This window comes from Danio aesculapii, chromosome 17 (genome assembly GCF_903798145.1).
Source record: "Danio aesculapii chromosome 17, fDanAes4.1, whole genome shotgun sequence".
In the NCBI taxonomy this organism is placed as follows: domain Eukaryota; kingdom Metazoa; phylum Chordata; class Actinopteri; order Cypriniformes; family Danionidae; genus Danio; species Danio aesculapii.
Window position 1 is genome coordinate 31364037 of NC_079451.1, and position 22869 is coordinate 31386905.

Below are 22869 nucleotides of genomic sequence, written 5' to 3' on the forward strand. Positions count from 1 at the left end.
CGTGTTAATCAAAGCTGTAATATTTTACAGATGTTCTTGGGATTGTCTTGTCCTCTCTTCTGCCTGTGGGCTGTAGTGATGGAATAAAGTCATGAACCAGATTGAAGGTGCTAGTATTTAATTTTTCGATGAAAGAAATGGCTAAATTTCGATGAAAGAAAGCTAATTACCCTAGCTTTTGAAGATTTGATGTATATGAGTGGGGAAGAAGTTATCCCATTTTGATGTCCACATCAAATACATTTCATTCATTTTCTTTTCGGCTTAGTCCCTTCATTAATCTAGGGTCGCCATAGCGGAATGAACCGCCAACTTATCCAGCATATGTTTTACGCAGCAAATGCCCTTCCAGCTGCAATCCATCACTGGGAAACACCCATACACTCTCATTCACACACATACAGACAATCTTTTTTAGCTTACCTAGTTCACCTGTACCGCATGTCTTTGGACTTGGTGGGGAAACCGGAGCACCCGGAGGAAACCTACGCGAACACGGGGAGAACTTGCAAACTCCACACAGAAATGCCAACTGACCCTGCCGAGGCTCGAACCAGTGACCTTTTTTCTGTGAGGCGACAGCACTACCTACTGCGCCACCGAGTCGCCCCTCAAATACATTTTGCAAAAGCAATTTTATATACACAAACTGTAAAAAGTGATGATTTGGCTTTACTTTAAAAAAGGGAGTAAACCCGATGCTTTTAAAGCAATTAGTAGTCTTTACCAAAAAGTAAATAAAGCCATTGCCTTAAAATGATTAAGTTAATAATGTGTGCATATAAAAATATGTGAGCATTATAAAACTAGCAACATTTTCACCAACTATAAATCCCTTTTGTAATAGATGTGAAGTAGAGATAGCTGATCACACACACACACACACACACACATGTTTTGGTCATGTTCTAAACTAAGTTCTGGCAATTATTATTTCATTGCTGTTCAAATATTTTGCATGTATCAACTGACCTTTGCCCTATTGTAGGAATATTTGGTTTAATTATAGATCACAGTTTAGACAATAATACCAAAAGTATGATTTCTTTGTCAACATTAATTGCTAGACATCTTATACTGCTCAAATGGAAGGACAAATTTCCTCCAAACTTTAATCATTGGATTAGGGAGCTTATGTACCCTCTTACAATGGAGAAGATTCTGTACTCCACCAAAGGATGCAGTCAAAAATTTGATCTTATTTGGCAGCCAGTGCTGACATACTGTATATTGAGCAAATGGATCCAAACTTAATATTTGCAGTTTGACCATTGTTTATTTTATTCTCACATTTTTTTCTTCCCTTCACTTAATTTTATTTTAATTTCTATTTATATTATTTTATTTCTTTATTTTATATTTACTAAGCACAATTTGCTAAGCCTATTGTACCATACACACACACACACACACACACACATACATAGAAATACATATATACATACACACACACATACATAGAAATATGTGTGTGTGTATGTGTATATATGTGTAAATATATATATATATATATATATATATATATATATATATATATATATATATATATATATATATATATATATATATATATATATATATATATATATATACATATATACATATATATATGATGTAAAACAGATTAAAAATGTGCATAATATATTGTATAGAAATGGTGCAGTGGAGCGGGAGGATCTGATGAAGCAAAGGTAGTTTGTCTCTGTTTTTCAAATGTTTTTGAAGATGTAGTTTTATTGACCAAAAAAATAGGAACAAAAAAATATTTGAAAAATATGTGTGATTTATAAAAAAGTCAACTTGCGTTTCAAGTTACAGTGCGGTTACTCACTTTAAGTAAAATCAACTTTTTAAAGTAAAGTAACAAATTCATACACAGTAAGATGCTGCAAATTTAATGCAGCTTATTTTCAGTGTAATGCAAATTCAGCAAACCACTTTTTAAAGATAGCATATAGTGCATGGAAAGTCTTATTTTAATGTTTCAAATGAAAGAAAATCAACAGAGTACTGTAAGTGATCATAATACAAATTGTTATTAAAACTCCTTGCTGCCAAAAGGTATAAAGCCTAGTGATTTTTAAGGAGAGTGGCAAAGTATAAAGATTTAAAAGGATATTTTGTTTGGTATTTTGAGGCTGCACTTTTATCTTTTAATGTGTCATTAAATATTTCTTGTTCAATATTCCTGACAATATTATTTTTAGTACTTAAAAGATTGATACACAAAATTACTTTAGTGATTGTCTAAATAAGAGTCATGGAGGTTTCAGTAATGAATTAATAATTTAATATTTATAATAATAAATAATATTATAATTGTAATAATATAATAATAATTATAATATATTATAATAATAAAAAAGGCTTTTATTTGACCTTGCAAAATTCTCTTTGATGTGCTTCAGTTCTGGCTTTAGCTTTGAGTAAGAAAATAATGATGTAGTGAACTTTGTACAAACCTTCTTTTCTTTTCTTTTTCAGACAGTAAAAGTGCAGTGTTGTGAAACACATCATAAAAATGAATATTTGTCTTTTCTTTTAAATTCTCTTTTGTCTGGGGAAATGAGGCATGCGATCTCAAAGGGAGCAAATGTCCCTCAGTGAAGAATGGGGGGAAAGTGGAAAAGAGGATTGATTTCTGAGAATGGCTGAAAAAGCGCAGTCATGTAAATTTCTTATAGATACCCAGTTATCAATAAATAATAAACAGTAAATCGACTGATTCACTATTGACATTTTAAATCTATTTATTCGCATTTAAAAATACTCCAGCTCTCTGATTCTCAAATGCCATCACAGTGTTGCATATTTTACAGTTAATAGTTTCCAGATCTATAAGACTGCTTTCGTCTGTGCATGTCAGATCTCCATATGTCTCTCTGCTCCAGTATTTCTGTGGAAATTCTGCCTGGAATTTCTCTGAATTTGTAAATCCACAGAGGAGGTATGACCTCTGACTCCTCCTGCTTCCTGTCAGAATTCTGCATAACATTCCAGAACGGAGTATGAACACCCGTTCATTCACTCCCTTTCTCATGTGCACGAGAGGAGGGGTGAAAACAGCATACTCTACGTTTTTTACACCGTCTCTCCATCCTTTCTCTGATTTCTGTTTATTTTTGTTGCTCGGATCGACACATGCAAAGCAGTTCCGGCTTGTGCCATTGCCTCAATGAGAAAGTTCTTTTGTTTTTTTACTGTTTTCATAAACTTTTCGAACTTTTGCAGACCTGCTGAGGAAACAATTGTACGTCTTGGCAAATAACAAAACTGAAAAGTGAAGCACTGTAGGTATTGTGTTAAAACTGTTCATTATGTCAGCCAATCCAGAGTAAAATCATCGATTTACCTTTTATTTTTCTTCTTGTTTGCAACAATTCATGGTGCATCTATTCAGCTCAGACCAGTGTGCAGATAAATCTGTTGTCATGCTTATGTGTAAATAAGTCTTTAAAGCAGCAGGAAAATCAAAGGAATTGGTCCGTTTCGCACTCTGGCCGTAATGCAAGTAATTTTCCACCATTTATGCCCATTTTCTGCTTTCCAATTCCCACACATGTCTGAATCCTCTGTTGTGACTTAAAGAGCTTCATTGAAAAGACATGTAACATACACACACACACACAATCACAGCCCTAATCAAGTAGCTCTCAATCAGCTGCCGGAGAAGCGGCCGCCATTGATGTCACGTAATTACCCTCGCGCAACTTTAATGTGTTATAATGAAGCCTCCGTACAGTGAGTCGTGTTGCCATGTAAACAAACTTAAGTTCCTTTAACCCGCAAATCCATTCTCAGAAAAGTATAAAAAGACGGTCAAGTGTGTGTTTCTGAATAACACTTCACTTATAGGCGTTTATCATTATAGACAATCATTTTACTCCTTCAGTATTGATTTTGACGTTCCATTGTCCCATTTTAAAATCAATCTCGGTAGCTGGAGCTGGTGTATGCGGTGAGTGGTTGAAATGAAGTGCGAGCCGCAGGTAGCCAGTCACTCAACCCGTAATTACTCGCTGAAGAGCGCCACACTCATTCTGTTCACTCCACCGCTCAGTATGGGGTAAAGGCAGAGAAAAAGGATGAACGCTTGGAAAAACGTGGCGTCCCGTGGAGCGAGGAACCCGGGTGCTCTTTTAGCGTTCAGGGTGCTCAGCATCCGAGTGTTTTAGCGAAGCTATTAGGCCCGGCTAATGAGGACGATGGGAATGGACAAATACAACCTCTAATTCGATTCAAATGTCAGTGTGGAGGGGAGCAGCTGTTGCTGTAGTGGTCTAAAGCTCTTAAAGGATTTGATGATTTTATGACCAAATAATGTAAAATGTTAGACATAAGCGATGTGATAAAAAAAAAATAGTATGGTCAAATGAACGGTCTTTCAGGCGAATTCGCTGAACGTTTAATTGAGGCTTTTAAGACTCGTTCCCACTAAAAATAATTTCTAGTCAAGAATCACCATTGATGGTACCACTTAGTCCTGGTCTCCATCTGTGACCATGAAACTGAGCCTTAGAGTGCTTCCTGATATCCGTATGCCATTTAAATGGATTTAGAGAGGGTTTTAGAAGTTCAGAAGGTACTAGAGGTGTTCATTTGCAAAAATGTACTTTATAGTTTGTTTAGGCCTGCTAAAACGCTCTGTTTCACAATGAATGTTGTTTTTTCTGCAATTATATGGCTGTGTTTTGGCTATGTTCTGGAATTGCAAAAGATTTTGGCAAAAAAATCCTCTTAAAATGACCCTCAAAACCCTACAGAGAATCTTCTCTCTATAACACTGTGAAACATTGTTCACCAAATTAGCATAGGCTAAGCTTAATCATTTGAATCAGAACAGAGATCTCAGTCTGGGTTGATTTAGATTGACTTGCAAAGATGTTGACTCCTGGCTTTAAAATGCATTTTGGTCAGATAGACAGTGGAAACACATTCCAAATGAACACCTGATGTATTTTCATCTTGTATTTGTGGACTTTTTCTGGTATTTCGGTCTAATATTGTGAAATGAGCTCAATTAAGTGACAGTGGACAATGTTAAATAAACCAAGGAGGAGCAGCAGCTTTCGTTTGCACTTTAATAGCTGCAAAACTATGCTGAACGCAAACAAAAGTACCTAAAGCATTGTAATGTATTATTGCTGCAATAAACTGAAAAATCCAAACAATTCACCAAATAGCATGACAATATGACTCATGTTTGAGGTCTAAATTATTTGACTTAACTTTTTGATTTTTTTGCAGATGCAATGGCCACTCCATCTCCAGCCAAGAGTATGGGCGACCCAGGCATCACGCCACTTTCCCCTACACACATACTGGTGAGCTCTGCTTTTTACTGCCAGCATGACGTCACCCATTACACTGAGCAAATGTCTGCGCGTGCAAATGTGTGCCTTAATGGATCATCTTATTTACACTAAGCTGCAATTACATGCAACAATTTAATGCCTGACATATGCTTGACAGCCCCTCTTTCCATATCTCTCACTTTCTTTTGTTCTGTGTACAGAAGGACTCAGAGGAGAATGAGCCTCCGAGACATCACTTTGTGGTGGTGGTGGCCATCGACTTTGGCACCACCTCCAGCGGCTACGCGTATGCCTTCACTAAAGAGCCAGAGTGCATTCACACTATGAGGTGAGACAAAAGAGGCAGAGAGGGGGAGCGGTGGGGACTGGGCAAGGAGAAAAAAAGAGATTAAATGGGGTATAAACTAGGCTGGAATCTACAGACAGTTACGCTGCTGTTTATGTGATTATTGGAGGTAGAAATGTAGTAAATAACCAGGTGCAAGCTAAGTTAGTAAAAGTAAATATATATTTTTATATATCTTTAATATATCCTTAAATAGATCTTTTAATATATATATTTTAATATATATATTATCTTTTTCACATATGATAAAAAAATTTACTTTTACTTCAAAAATCCTTGCATGCTAATTTAATTAATGAATTAATATATTAATTAATTAATGATTTTTTTTATTTATGCAAATGATTTGTGAAAAACTATGGAAAAATATCTGTTAAAAATGCATAAGCTATACAATAGAAGTCACAATTATTAGCCCCCCTAAATTATTAGAATAATTACTGTTTATTTTTTTCTCAATTTCTGTTTAACAGAGAGAAGATTTTTTTCTACACATTTCTAAACATAATAGTTTTAATAACTCATTTCTAATAACTGATTTATTTTATCTTTGCCATTATGAGAGTAAATAATATTTTACTAGATATTTTTCAGGACACTTCTATACAGCTTAAAGTGACATTTAAAGGCTTAACTAGATTAATTATAGGCAGGTTAGGGTAATTAGGCAAGTCATTGTATAACAATGGTTTGTTCTGTAGACTATCGAGAGAAAATATAGCTTAAAGGGGCTAATAATTTTGTCCTTAAAATTATTTTTAAAAAATTTATAACTGCTTTTATTCTAGCCGAAATAAAACAAATAAGACTTTCTCCAGAAGAAAAAATATTTTCAGACATACTGTGAAAATGTCCTTGCTCTTTTAAACATCATTTCGGAAATGTTTAAAAAAAAATTCAAATTGGGGCTAATAATTCTGATTTCAACTATATGTCTTGTATGACCGACAGCTGCTCTCTTACCATGACCTGACCTACTTGGTCATGCGATCTTTGACTCTATAAGGTCAGCTCTCCCGGGTACCTGCTGGGCAGAGTTAACCACGTGTTTCCCGCCCAAAAGCAGGCACGTAGGCTTAATTTTGAGAATTTGACTTATTATTATACGTTAGACAATTGATTTTGTTAAACAGCTCAAGCTCAACTATTGAGGCACTGTCATCACAATATATACTCACATATTGGAATAGAAATAAAATAAGAATTGCTTGAATGTGAATGGAGGTATGAATAAATTTAAAGATGGGGCTTTCCATTTATACATGAAGGCCACTGCTTATACAGATATATTTGGCTCATTCTGAAAAGCACTCTTGAAATTTAGTTGGCCACTGCTATCATATTCATATAGGATTTTGATTTTGTGAAAACCACAGTACAGTGGGTGACAAAGGAAAGGGATGGATTAAACAGACTATATACCCTGTTTTTGAAAGACTAGTGCATTCAGTCTGCTTAATTTAAATTGTGGTTTTGACCGCTGCTACAGATTTGCACACATCCACAACATAAATAGCCCAAGGCCTTTGAGATTATTTGGCTTGGACTGCTAGTCTAGTTCCTAAAGCTTTATGTAAACATAGCTTCCCTTGTACGAATGCACAAGCATCTTTTGCCAAATCTGTTTAGAGTATAGAAGGAAAGCTGCTCTGAATTGGTTAATGGGAGATGAAAGGATCAACTTCCAGTCTGCCCCAGAGTGATTTTTACATTTTGTTTACAGAGACCCAATTTATTAAATCTAATAAGCTGACACTTTATGGACTATTACAACATTAACAACTGCAGACTGACTTGTATCTAAAGGTGTCCTATTATGCTTTTAAATTTTCAGCTGCTTTTTGCTCGTAATGTTGCCATTTAGTCCTTAGTTTTGTTATTTTGTTTTCTGGAAACGTCCAGTATCTCATAGTATATTACGTACTGATACATAATTTTTTTCCCCAAGTAGTTTACATTCGCAAAAATGACTAACATTTAAATTTTTTTTATAAGATGACATGAAAGCAACAATATTACATGTGCTTTTATCTTAACTTTTTGTAGCTGATGAGAAATAACTACTGTTTATATTTACACAAGACAGATTTTTTTTCTATTTTATGCACTCAAAAGCTTTATATCAGGAGTTTAAACTGAAAAAGTTTTAAAATACATGCAAACTTTTTGTTTGTTATTCATGGAGTAACCAAAGTACAAATTGCAAAGGCTCCACCTTCTTCTGGAAAAAGGTTGGGAGCAGCTTCTCATTTGCATTTAAAAATATTTAATTCTCTTTATTCCAGACACTAGGTCCAATAGTACAAAGGACAGACAAAAACAATACAAACCACACAATATATACCTTAAAAAAGACAGTTATGCCAATTTTTCATCAAAGGTGACTGAAAACGCACCTCACTAAGCCTAAGCCAAGGACAGGGCTTTTCAATTAGTTTGTCATGAGGGCCAGTTCATGAAAAGCATTCCAAACGAGGAGCGGAGAGATATGACTTGCATTATAAGTGATGACACAACAGCAAATAAGAGCCAATGTGCTGTATTTGTGCTCTTAAAGACACCCACGTTGACTTTTTCTACATTAAAACGTTAATATGTTGTATTTTGAAACTACATAACATCACTGCATTGTACAATGTGGCTTTTTTTACAAGCATATCCAAATGTTGTATTTTGAGGCACAAAATCAGTGTATTGCTTAAGTAGGCTTCTTCCACATTCAGACACATTCATATGTTATGTTTTAAACTGCGTAACAATTAGGGATGCAACGATTATAGACTTTGGTTGTACGATTATATAGTCTGAAGAATAATCCTGGTTTCACAGTTATCCCCACTATTATGCATTTATTAAATTTAAAACACTATTAGTTTAGAAAATGACAAGCAAACTGCTTGTATTTTAAAGTGTTGTTTATTGCTGCTCAGTAACCAAAAACAGCACAAAATATGAATAAAAGCAAACAAAAGTCCATTTCTCTCTTTGGACTTAAAATTAAATGAAAAAGTTTTTGATTTAAACATGAGTGATAATTTTATGATAGAACAATGAATAAATAAATAAAAATAAGAATTAATGAAAAAAAAATGTATTTGTCTAATGTTAATTTAAGCTATATATTAGTTAAGAATTTAAACGAACTATTGTTATTATCTGCGTTCATACATACATAATAATTTTAATAATTTGTAATAATTCGTCTAACATATCTTTTGTTTACATTGCACTAAAAGCCACGGACAACTCTCACCACTACAGCGTGAGATCATTTCTACTGTGTGCACCTGCAGGACGTAAACGCGTCAGTCCACTTGCGAGCTGTGCGCGCACAGCTCCCAATATCCGCACATCTCCATTGGAAATAATGTAGTTGTGTGAGGAAAAGTTGATGCAATATGTCAACGGCTTGCTGCTATAGTTAATCCAATATGCGTGTGTATTGGCATAACTTTGTTTAGTTGCAGCAGCTTTTTTCCTGTGCAACAGAAATGTGGCATTGAGAAACCTTTAATGAATAAAAGCGGGGTTAATAGTGAAATCGGCTAATCATTGCATCCCGATTAATGATATCAGTGCATTGTACAAAAGGCCTTTTCTCCAAACATATCCAAATGTTTTCAGCTGCTCGCACCACTTGCTTAATGTCAGGTTACTCACTCTCTGCGCAGCCTTTAACTGCAGCTTGTGCTGTATTGAACAGACGCACGCCACTTCACAACTATAGCGACCGTTCTTCAACTGAACTAAATTTATTTTTGATGTCTTGGTCACACTATTCGGAGGGCTGGGACAAATTGCCCCATGGGCCACCAATTGAATAGGCCTGGCTTAGGATTTATCAACAACATTAAAATACTATTCTGAGAGTTCTCCAATCGACAGATAAACTTATAGATCAAATTTCTCATCAAAGCAAAAAATGATCGAACTCTTACCTTACAAAATAATTCACTTGCACTGTCATCTATGGTTTTAAAGAAGTGTCTTCATACAATCATTGTATGCAACCTGCAGCATATGGAGAGTCTCTTTTTAAAAATTATATCACAGAGGAGCTATGTATAAAGAACTGCAAGTCTGCTCTGAACACAAATAATACTTTCCCTCCAGCATATTTGCTTGAGCATTTAACTTTCCACGTACATATCATGATCATCACTCATGTCTTCAGTAATGACATGCCCTAAATATTTAACAGTTTTACTAACATTTAAAACTTCCCCTGACAAATAAAAATCTAGAAAAATCATATCCCTATGTAAACAGTCTTGTTTTGAATTACATTTTACATCATATCTCTGCCCATAATCTGCACAAATATTAAACAGCTGCTGAAAACCAGCGCTACTTGGGGAAATGATAACCAAATCATCAGCATACATGTAATGATTTATTATAGCATCACCAAGCACACAGCCAGTCCTTCAGTCACTTAATTCCTCAGACATCTCATTCATGTAAACATTAGGTGAAAGTAAACCTCCTTGTCGTACTCTATTACATACTTTAAATGTATCATATACAGCATTGCACCACTTAATCTGCGTACTTTGATGAGTATACCAGTAAGTAATACTATTATAAAAATATTATACTTAATGTTATAATTATACACACAAAAATTATTATTATTATTGCTTCCAAGCTAGATAGGGTTTTTAAACATGGTAAATGTCTCTTATGTCTCGTTTTAAAAAAGAAGGGACAACTGGCCTCCTTAAAAATAAATTCAATTAAAACAATTATATAATTTTGAATTATGCTGTTGTTTTTAATAATAGCCATGTTATTAAAGGCTTCTTATTAACCTTTTCACCTACTTTTCGAGTGTCTTGGACTGATGATTGTTTTTGTAATTCAGTAATGTAGTTTTGATTATACATAGCCCCCAAAATGTATACATATCTGTCCTTTACATAACTAAATATCAAGCTAAGCTGCAGTCAGATGAAAATCTTTTCCCAGAATTAACTAATGAGATGAATTGCAATTTTGGCAACATTTCAAACAATTGACCACAGTGTAATTTTTGATCTTTAAAATCACTTCACACTCTCGTGTATGTTGTCAGTTTTCAACCATGGTAATTCTGGCATTCTAATGCTCTCTGTGCCATTACACACAGTCTGTATTCAGTCTGCATGTTCTGTTTTGCACTGAGGTTCGTCGTCCTGGAAGTAAAAGCCCATGAATATTTTAAATCCCTCTGTCTCTGTGTGGTGCCCGTGCTGGTTTTATGACTGCCTCTGTAGGGATAATGAGGATGATGATGATTATGATGATGATTAGTTAGGTTGAATGATATTGTAGGTCATCTTGGGTCAGTTCTATCCTGTTAGGGAGTAAAGTTGAAAAGCTGAAATTAGTTTGTAATCCCACAACAAATCTGCACTACTGTCTCTCATATTGGTTGGTTTTCCCTCGTTGCTAGGCGCTGGGAAGGCGGAGACCCAGGGGTGTCCAATCAGAAGACGCCCACCACTATTCTACTGACCCCAGACAAGAAGTTTCACAGTTTCGGTTATGCAGCACGGGATTTTTACCATGACCTGGATCCTTCTGAGTCTAAACAGTGGCTGTATCTGGAGAAGTTTAAAATGAAACTACACACCACTGCAGTAAGACACACTACTACTGTATTGATTTTTATATTAGTGTGGTCCCTGAGGGGACTTTGTGTCCCAGCAAATATACATAGTGAGGGAATTATTAATCATAAATGAGAAGGCATTGTGTTCCCCTATGCTTATGAGTAATACCATGAGACTAAATAAAAAAATAAACCATTAATTTCAGGCACTTGACTTATAATTACAGACTCATTACTTTAAGTTAGACAAATAATTCTGTTAAACAGCTCAAGCTCAACTATTGAGGCACTGTCATCACAATATGTACTCACATATTTGAATAGAAACAAATTAAAAATTGCTTGAATGTGAATGGAGGTATGAATAAATTTAAAGATGGGGCTTTCCATTTACAGATGAAGGCCATTGCATATACAGATAGATTTTGCTTTGTCTGACAAGCACTCGCAATTTAGTTGGCTGAAATGGCCGCTACTATCATATTCATATAGGATCTTGATTTTGTGGAAAACATATTAGGCTAAATAAAAAAAATATTGCCTACTTCATAACTTAAGTAATGCAAAATAGGATAAATCATTAGTAACATCATTAACAGTCAAAGCTTCAAGATGCTGAAATAATGCTGCTAATAAGTTGTTTAATTTATTAAATATAAAATTTCTCCATTTTGATTGACATTTTCTTTTATTTCTGGTTTCTGAGAGCAGTTATTGTCATTTTATCTTCAGAATCTGTCCATCGATACAGATCTACATGCAGCCAATGGGAAGAAGGTGAAAGCTCTGGATATTTTTGCTTACGCCCTGGCTTTTTTCAAGGAGCAGGCTCTAAAGGTATATCTTTGTGCCATGGTTGAACAAAATGTTACTTTATTCAAAAAGTTTGGAGTCAGGAGGATATTTTCAATTTATTTTTAAAGAAATCTCTTATGCTCACTCTCATTAACACTCAGTAAAAGTGATAATGTTGTGAAATATTACTTTTTTGTGTGTGTGTTTTTTCCTGTTTGAATATAGTTTAAAAAGTTATTTATTGTATATGATGGCAAAACTAAGTTTTTAGCATTACTACTCTGGCCAATATGCTGAATTGATGAATGTTAACAAAAATTGTTCTGCATTTTTGTGGAAAACTTTTCGATAGTCATCTCAAAGTAATAATAATAATTATATAAAAAATATTTTGTAACATTATAAACATCTTAACTGTAACCATTGGCTAATTTAATGCATCCTATATATATATTATTTGTTATTTTTTTATTATTATTTTTTGTTGTTGTTATTATTTATTTATTTATTTATTTATTGTGTTTTACATCAAAAATATCAATGCTGTTCCTTAAACTCTATTTATTTACATGGGAAACAGGAGCTGAGTGACCAAGCAGGGGCGGAGTTTGATAATGCTGATGTCAGATGGGTCATCACTGTACCAGCCATATGGAAGATGCCAGCCAAGCAGTTTATGAGAGAAGCAGCCTATAAGGTATAATCCTTCATAGCCACATATGCAGATAAAAAGCACGTCTCACTTTGATAAACGACCTACTTTGTGTTTTGGAATTGGAGAGAGATCAGTTTGAAATGTGCTTAATATGCTTTCAATTATTTTAACGACTTGAGAAGTTTCACACAAGTTTGAAAGATGGGTTGTGGGTGTTTTGAGGTGCTACATCACTGCGTTAGTGTGAGAAGGTAGTAAAAAACTCATCTAGTTTTTTTCATCTTCCAGTTTTTTACTAGATGAGTAAAAATGTTCTTCTAAAATAGGAAATGGAGAGGTTCTTCTAAAATAGGAATGAGATATACAGAAATACAGGATGTAAATCGATAGAAAGGAAAGGCAGAAGGATTAACGGAAAAGGAAATGGAAAGACAGTTATCTCATCACTTAGATACAGACTCTGTTTGTCTGTTATCACTGTTTCTCACTGGACCACCTTAGAGACCCTGTACGTGAGACACTGTTTCACTGTTTGTCGCTGTCACTATTTAGGTCATTGTGATTTTTGAGTATGGTGAGAGAATTTAGGCCATTTACAATTAGTATTAAAGAGACAATTCATCCACAAATGAAAATTCTGTTATCATTTACTCACCCTTTGTTAAAAACCTATTTGAGATTTTTCTTCTGCTGAACACAAAGGAAGATATTTTGAAAAATGCTGGTAGCTGGCACCATTGACCTCCACAGTATTTTAAAAGGGTGGTCCATAGTGTATTTTTAAGGCTTAGTTGTGTTTATAAGATGCAAAGTAATGTGTGCTCATGCTTCATTTGTAGAAAGTTACATTATTTTTTCATATATTTTACTTTGATTATATACAGCTACTCTGCTAACATAAAAACATCATATTTCCTAGCTCCTCTAAAAGGCCCTCAAGCCCTCAAGAGGCTCTGATTGGTAAGCTAACATAATGTGATGTGTAAATATTGTCAGTCAGAGTAGCTGTTAGATCGGACAGAAAATGAAGGGCACACAGCTGAACCTCATGCCTGCTCTCTAAAATAAAATCTGAGTTTATTTCACGGATATTCAGAATAAGTAGGTGTAAGTAATATGAAACGTTCACATATCTTTTGCGAGTTTGTTATTTGATATACATCCTTGTTTATGTCCTCTCTACAACCTACCATTAACGCTAGAAACTGCACGTAATAGATACATTTTAACAAATAAAAATACTGGGTTGTGAAAAAAAGGGTTGTGGTTCACAATCCACAGCATCGTCAGTTGGAGGACTTTTTAGCTGAATCAAGCACTAAACTGGGAGAGATTCTGGATGCTCTTCTTTGTCAAATGGTAGCTATATGTTTTATAATTCTCTGGAACAAAATTAAAATTAAATTGTAAGCACTTTTCACTTTGTATCATGTCCTTTGGAAGCCCAAATACAGAAACGGAACAAACTCTGTAAAAAAAGCAACGTTTTCTGCAATAACATTACAGCGCCTCTGGCCACACCCCGCTGCCAAGGGTTTAGCCGCATGGTGAATGCGCGTTACCAGAAGCCCTTGTGATCTTACTAGCTTACTATATATTTTGTGTTCAACAGAAGAAAGAAACTCAGAAAGGTTTAAAAAGCTCATGAGTGAGAATAAACGATGAAGTAATTTTCAATTTTGGGTGAACTATCCCTTTAAGATGCAGTTTTGTCAATCTGATCACAAGTGGAGGATGCTGTTATAAAGGGTCTAAAATGTTTTGAGTTTGTAAACTTCAGACTTCTTATAGAGCTAGTTTAAAACGCATTAGATTGTTTGCTATAGTATCTGGAGTTAATTTTTAAAAATTTGATTTTAACAACCAAATACCTTTTCACTTGTCCACAATCTGATCAGATTAGAGAAAACTTTAATGTTGTCCAGGATGCATCAGCATAGATTTCACCAAAAATGTTATGCATTTAACAATTTGCTCAACATTGACATGTGTATTATGGTGTATTGTTTGAAATGGGGTTGCCTGAGGTTAATGTAAGTGCACAGTATATAAAGGCAAAGAGAAATAAGAGGTTGAGAAACAAAACCTGGAAAAAAAGAAAGACTAAGCTAGTTTATTGCAGTTATGTAATGTAATGTACTAATGTAATTAGGTGAAGCATAATTATGTAATTCATTATTTAAACAAATTAACAATAAAGCTAATATTTTTCTTGCATGCATGGTAATGATAGTAACAGTACAGAATGAAAAAATCAAGGGCTGAGCTTTTTAAAAGAGAGAGAGCGAGAGAAAGGGAGGAAGAGCAGGGTGTGGCTTTAGCTTTTCTCATCTCAGTCCAAAGCAAAGACAAAAAATGAGGAGCAAGTGAACTACACCGATGCACAGTGAGAATACAGAAAGAACAGCAGGAGAAACAGAGCAGAGAGTCTCAAACACCTGATATCTGCAGTGGGAATTCCTGCAAAGCCTGGCTTAGGTGTGTGTGTGTGCGTGTGTGTGTGTGTGTACAGTGACTCAGCTCTCCGTCTGCAGGATTGGGAGAACAGAAAAGAGGACTATGCATTCCCTCATCTTTTTTGCTCACACTGTTGCTTCATAAATCAGTGTGTCCTGTGGCGTACTCACTCATGGTAAACAGTGCCACTCAGCACAGCATCTGTGTGATGTTTATTTTCATTTTTACACTGCCCAGTTGCATAGTATGAGATTGGTAGTCAATAAATATGCCAGGCATTTTTAGATATTTGTTTACCCAGAAAGTAGGTTCATTTATATTTTAGTTACATTTTTTATGTTCATTTTGATTGTTTAATCTTAGTTTTCAATTTACAATTAGGAATTGAATGCTTCAGCCTTTAATTATTGTGGTTTAATCCCAAGACTGCATTTACATTTTTTTTGTATAAGGGTGGATTTATCATGCTCGTTTTGCCCAATCTCAAATCAGTCTTGAGTACTTATAGAGTAGTACTCCACCTGATCTGATGCTAAATGTTCATGCTGATCTGATGCCACGATGGCTGAAACTCAGCCAGGGAAAGATGAGTGCATTGCTTGTCAATGATCAATATTTAAATAACATTTGTTTTGGGTTGCAGACATCTGAATACTCATATGCACTAACAAAACACAACACCTTCAATTCAGTTTCGATTCATGTTTATTTCTATAGCACTTTTACAATGTAGATTGTGTCAAAGCAGCTTAACATTGAAGTTCTAGTAAATTGAGACTGCGTCAGTCCAGATTTCAGAGTTGAAGTTGAGTTTAGTTCAGCACTCTCATGCATCATTCTGTTAGGTGATGCATTGTGTGTATGCTTTACTTAAAAGGTCTTTAATCTAGTTTTGAACTGAGAGAGTTTATCTGAACCCCGGACATTATCAGGAAGGCTATTCCAGAGTTTAGGAGCCATAAATGAGAAGGCTCGACTTCCTTTAGTAGACTTTGCTTTTCTGTGTACTACCAGAAGCCCTGAGTTTTGAGATCTTAAAGAGCGGGTTGGATTGTAGCGAGACAGAAGGTTGGTTAGATAAACAGGAACTAGATTATTTAAAGTGACAACACTTCTGATTATGCATATTATTCATAACAGATAAACACAGTTTAGGTCACTGAAATGTTTACGCTATTCTTAACGCAGTTAACAGCCTCATACTTTCATGTATTTTTGTTGTAAATCCAGCAGCTCTAATCTCTCTTCTGCAGCGCAAAGGGGCTGCTGGATGTCATGTCATGAACCAGTTGCGTCGACATGGAAATATTAAAGTGATGGATTCTAAATAGCGGTCACATTTAAAACGCCATGTACGGGGGTTAGCTGAAGTATTTGATTGCTTATGCTCTGACTGTTCTGTGCACTGTACACTGAAAGTGTTTCACCCTTAAACATGTCAGCTAGAGCCATGTTCGAAAGAAGCTTTTCAAAACTATTGCTAACCATGAGGTATAATTTTTCACAAAGAAAACTCTGTAATATCTGCAAATATTTTTTTTTCTGGCACCATATGACTTATGTAATTTACAGAAACAAAGTAGTTTTTATCTAACAAGGATATGCCTCTCTGTGAAAAATTAATTTGTGAATTGCTGTAAAAATGAATTCATTGTAATATTAATTGAATATCATGAATAAATGTTCACATTAGTCATTATGTTTTCTTAATTTGAATGTTTCACGTGTAAGCCTGGGCTTCAGAATTCGGTTTTCAATGTTTTGTCATTGTGCTCTGTATTTATCTAGGCTGCTCTGGTTACTCGTGATAATCCTGATCAGCTGATCATCGCTCTGGAACCAGAAGCTGCATCTATTTACTGCAGGAAGCTGCGCCTCCACCAAATGGTTGACCTGGGCAGCAAAACAGCTCTGAACGGTTACAGTCCGACTGACAATGCTGGGGTGGGAATGACCCAGGGTAAGATACAAATATTGTCTTTTACCACATTAAAGGGCAGGTGAAACACAAGCATTCTGCTATGAGGATGAACCAAATTGGTCAACATGTACTCATGTTAAAGATGTACTTTTTATAGAAATAGTAGAAAATTCTGCCTCAAGTGGATTCAAACCTTTATGGGTTGTTTTGTCTGTTGAAAGTAAAATAATGTATTTTGAAGTTTTTGAAAACCTGTATCCATTGACTTCCATAGTAGGAAAAATATACTCTGCAAGGACCAAGCAAGTCAATGGCTGCTGGTTTCCAACATTCCTCAAAAAGAAAATTTTACTTTTGGTTTAATTTAAAGTTTAATGTATGGCTGAACTATCACCCAAAATGTTCATTGAGGATAATGCTGTTCATGTGTTTTGATGCCATTAACCTCTGGCTAATGATTTTTCTTCAAAAGTTTTGGGATATTGTGTACAAAGTGACTTAATAGCTTCCATAACTTCCTAAAACGATGTTTTATGCTGAAATGTAATTCAGCAAACCAGCTGAACTAGCAGTGAAATGAGGATTCCTCCTAAACTAACGCTGCAGGACTCCTGCAGTCCAAAATGCCTATTAAACCCTCACTGCAGTGCAGGAGAAGGTGATGATGCAAGCAGAAATCAGCGGGAGGGACGGGTGGAGCAAGGGAGAGATTAATGTTTTTTAATCTAAGCTCGTTTTAGATGTGCAGTATATCTTTTATGTGGCCTTTATTTCTTCTTCTGAACCTGGCATAACAAAATAGTTGACATATAAAGACATGCATAGAAGACAATGTTTCAGATATTGAAATGAATACTTTTATTTAGCTAGGATGCGTTCAATTGACGCCAATTTGTTTATTTGCTTTATAAAAATAAAAAGGATTGTACTCTTTGGGAGTTGAAGAAGCTTCTTACACACCCCAAAATTTTGAACAGTCACATATTTACTACCATGCATGAACACACAGATGCCATCTTGTGGTATTTCAACTATGGGCACTTTTACTCTGCCAGCAGTTGATAATTAAAATGTAATTAATTGTTCATTTTTAAAAATGAAGTGTAACTTTTCTTTTATTATTATAGTTTAAAAATATATATAATTTACTTTTTATTTACTTTGCAATGAAATTAAAGGTGCAGTAGGTGATTGTCTTCAGAAACATTTTTTGTTGTGCTGGTCAAAAGTCACTTCACATTCCAATAATAATTATTAAATTAAATGACCTAAACGTATTTAAATGTATTTTTATAATACATTTATAAACAAAAAATGTTCATCCAATTAAATATTGTCAGGCCGGCATTTCCCATAATTCTGATAAGTAGCCCAAACTGTCTGTCAACAAATGTAGATTTGTACTACGGCGCATGTGCTGACAAGCCAATAACAGCGATAAAATCAAATGCTAAATCAAAACCTGTTAAAATCCTGAATCAATATTAGAGTTAGTGGAGTAAGGATGACACCATGGCTGAAGTATTTCTTTTAGACAGGTAATTTTTTGTTTTAAAACTATTTTAGTCACGCAAAACTAATAATAGATTGTGTTGTTTTACAAATGTATTATATGCACAGAAGTGTTGTTCAGCCACTGAAATATTCCGGCGAATGATTGATGTGACTATTTTCAGTTTCACAAGGGACCTTTTACAGCATCAATAATGTAGATTTTTATTTAGTTTAACAACAAAACATCAGTAAAAAGTGCTTTTCTGCTTTACTGAGGTGATGTTGATTTTATATTCACATTGGTTCATTTTTGAACAATGACAACCTGTGACGCGCTCCCTATATTGTTTATCATGCTACTCTGAATATTCGGTCTGAAACAGCATGTAAGTATGGCTTAGTAATAAGTGTAATTCCTGCACGCCACCGGCCAACCACTAAGCATACAGTAGTCGCTTTAGGACAACACGCATGAGAGAGTGAGACCATTATGACAAGTTCTGCTTGCTACACAACTGAAAACGTGCTAGATATAAAACAGTTTTTCATTCAAAATAGCAGTACTATAAAGTACTGTAAAGTTTTCTAACTGGCGAATGACATGAACTAGTGGGTTTTAGGCTGTCATCTTTAATGTGCGTGCGCTCATGTTTCAGGAGGCATGGCTTTGGACAAAGAGCATAGAATCACCAAGAGGCAAAACTCTGTTGTTGTTTGGGAAACAGCCACTAGACGCCACTAGTGTCACGTGGCGGCCATTTTGGAATGAAAATTCTAATAGAGCAACAGCATATTATAAGTCTGTAAAATAAACTATTAAAAGTGCTGATGATTGTCATAGTAAGTGTTGTATTGTCGTCTTTCAGGTTGTATCTCAGCTTTAAAGCACTTTTTAAATAAATAAATAAAAAAAGAAAGCAGCTGCTTGCCATCGCGACTACTATAAGATACAATGGACGGCCAATCGCTTTCACTCCAAAATGGTGGAATCACGGGGCTGTTGCTGGGCGCTGCTGTTGCAGTGGAACTTTCTATTGAGAGTCGCCTCTTGGTCATTCTAAGCTCTTTGCTTTGTATGGCAGGGGAGGGACTGTGTTTCAAAGATACTATGCTAACTCGTTAGCATTTTAGCAGATCACCTACTGCACCTTTAACCTTAACAGTATAGATCAGCAAATACATTGTATTTGTTCAAAACTAAAGTACAAAAGATCATTGGTGCCCATAGTTGAGGAAACACCCCTGTTTGATTCCACAGTAAGTAGGCTGTGACTATTTCTGTTTTTGTTCAGGCAGAGAGTGCATCATTTACACTTGTTTTTCTACTTTAGCCACTGCTCTACCAGCAACACAGAAACACTCTCTTTGTCCTCCATTCATTCCAGTTCACCTCCATTGTCCTGCTCTTGTCATTTTTATTAACTGACAGCACCGCATGCACACACACACAGTTTGCATTCTATTAGAATGCAATTTAACATGAGTAAATACTAAATAGCATTTTAATGACACGTTTGTAGAAGTGAAATGTCATTTTTCATGTTCATCCAGAAGGTAACAGACTTTGCTATATGGTGATGCCAGCATGAGAAACAGCTTTGGCAAATTCACAATCCCTGTTTCACAAATGACCCCTTCACTCTCTCTCTTTCTCTTTCGTTTTATTGAAGTTTGCATGCACATTTAATCAAAATCATGCGATTGTTTTAGGTCATGCCTAGCATTCCCTTTGGAAAGAAAACATTTTTAATCACGCCAAAAAATGTTAACAATGTGTCAACGAATCATTTGCACAATGAACCGCATTTGTTATGAATTGCATCATTGTTGGTTAATATCAGCAAGGAAGAATCTCTCATTGTTTTTCAAGAATTTTGGTCTGTATTTAAGAATGATATGAATGTTGTTCGGTCCATTATGTGTCTGAAACAATTAAAGTACAACTATGATTTGTGTGCATGCAATGACCTTCATATGACGTCATGACCTCAGTCTGATGACATCAGCGAGCACATCTGTAACTCTAAACTGCTGCACATACTGAAGCAGTGACTGAGAAAAATGTTGATTTAGTGCCTTTAAAATTGAAGATAATAGCAGAGTTTGTAGTTATAGCTCTGCCACTGATAGGAGTTAAATATGACGCAAATGTGCATGTGTGCTTTATAGATAGAAAGAGCAGAAGAATGAAGCACAAAAGGAGTAGTGTTTATTGATTATTTTAGCAGCAGTAGTATCTGTGCTCTGATATTCAGTATATGTGATATTGAATGGCAAGCATTGAATGTGTGGTTAGTTTTGGTTGGCAGTGAGACAGGAGGGAATTGTCTTGTGAAGCACACACAGGATCTTTCTATCTGAAAATCACTGAAATACTCCATCACTGAAGGTCACAGACACACAGGAGGGATACCATATTAGGCAGAGTATTTGGATGCATTTTCTATTATTGTTATTATTTGTTTGGGTCAGTTTTATTTGTGAATCTGGACCACAAATCCTCTCAAAAGGGTCAATGTTTTGAAATGGATAATTATACATGACACGAAAGCTGAATAAATAAATAGGACTTCCATTAATTAATGTTTTTTAGGATGTGGTGGGATATTTGGCCAAGATACAATTATTTGAAAATCTGGAATCTGAAGAAAATTGCTGTCGAAATGAAATGCTCAGCAAAGCACATTACTAATCATAAATTGAGTTTTGATATATTTTATTACACATTTTTTAAATGTCTTCATGCAACCTGATCTTTACTATTCTAATTACTTTTGGCACAAAAAATAATAATAATTTTGATGCATACAATGTATTTTTGTCTATGGTAAAAATATACCCATGCAACAGAAGACCACAGTCACATTAATGTGTTTGAAAGAAGTATTTTCTGTTCAACAAGACTTTTGATAAAAAAAATACAAACTGTAATGATGTTGAAATATGGTCGTTTAATGTTAATGTTATTTTGGTATCTTAATATATTTTAAGTAGTTTTTTTCAGTGTTGCACGATCCTTTACAAATCATTCAAATGGGATGATTTACTGCTTAACATTCAGTGCTTATTACAATCCATGCTGCCTTAATTTCCTATTGGGCCAAACTTGCTATAACATACGGAGGTGAGCATCCAATTGCAGTGTCTTTATTGAAAAAGAGTGATCAGGCAGGCAAGGATCAATCATAGAAGCAAATAGAATCATTTAAAGCAATCCAAAATCATGGTAAGCAAAGATGCAAGGGATCAGTTCAGACGAATCAGTAAACAAAGCAAAGATCAAACTCGGCACGGAAAACAAGGCAAGGAAAATGCTTCGTAATGGTTACAGGTAACAACAAAACTCAGCACTGTGTGAGTGCAAGTGTGGTGTATTTATAGTCCATGTAATCAGTTCATCATGTTCCTCCAGCTGTGTGAGCGCCATCAATGTAAAACAGGAACAGGTGTGTGTGAGGTGCATGACAGGAGTTGTAGTTTTTGTGATAGCAGAATTGTAGTGTAGAGTGAAAGTGAAGGTTCTCCAGCGTTCTACAGTAGCTAGATCACTAGTGACTGTAACACTCGCATTATTGAAATTATTTTTTTAAATATTATATACATATAAGACATTTTTTTTGCTTCGTGCTAAATAGTGCTGGCGATGAGCTGTAATTTTAATTATATGATAAAATTCTGGGAATTGAGTACTTGTTATTAGATTGCATTTTTAAAATATTTATTCAGAAATATTTTGTAACAATTAAACTTTTGTAAAGTTTGCTTTTGATCACATTTATGCATCTTTATTGCCAAAAAGTATTGATTTCCTTAAAAATGAAATAGTGCCCACCTCAGACATTTGAAAAATAATAAACATTTTATGGATTGTAATCATTTACGAAGCAACAGAAAATTAATATTCAACAGAACTAAATAATGTTCCCACAAAGCTTGTTTATGCATGTCCTCTTGTTGCATCATGTAGTTTTAACAGGACACATGCAGTTTCCATTGCCTTTATGTTTAGATAATCTAAAACAGACTGTGTGAATTTGCTTTTAGGGTGGTTACAGGAATTTCAGACATGGTCATTTACTGAAAAAATGTCTGCTGCTCCATTTCATTGTTTTGTGTGGGTGAAGGAAATGTCAATCTGACATCAGTCTCCATGCGGTCACTCTCTCGCTCTCTCTTTCAGAGCTTTTACACTTCCTGTTTGGCAATGTTTACAACTGGTGAAATGGCCATTATCCTCTGATGTCATCAGACCAACTGGTCTTTATCAGAGTAGGCCAATCTCAAATGAACAGA

General features: G+C 35.0%; 1 protein-coding gene across 5 annotated transcripts in view; it reads left to right on the top strand.

Annotated features, from left to right (window-relative positions):
- The window catches only part of hspa12a (heat shock protein 12A), a 62896-nt gene that overhangs the window by 19493 nt on the left and 20534 nt on the right, over positions 1 to 22869 (top strand). For 3 of the 5 annotated variants that reach the window (XM_056476578.1, XM_056476582.1, XM_056476580.1), the window contains exons 2-7: positions 5248 to 5324; positions 5516 to 5643; positions 11096 to 11282; positions 11987 to 12091; positions 12630 to 12746; positions 16950 to 17121. In XM_056476578.1, the coding sequence (XP_056332553.1) occupies positions 5248 to 5324; positions 5516 to 5643; positions 11096 to 11282; positions 11987 to 12091; positions 12630 to 12746; positions 16950 to 17121 (786 nt within the window). The remainder of the gene's footprint in view (positions 1 to 5247; positions 5325 to 5515; positions 5644 to 11095; positions 11283 to 11986; positions 12092 to 12629; positions 12747 to 16949; positions 17122 to 22869) is intronic. The other 2 variants (XM_056476579.1, XM_056476581.1) reach the window with 1 other exon arrangement.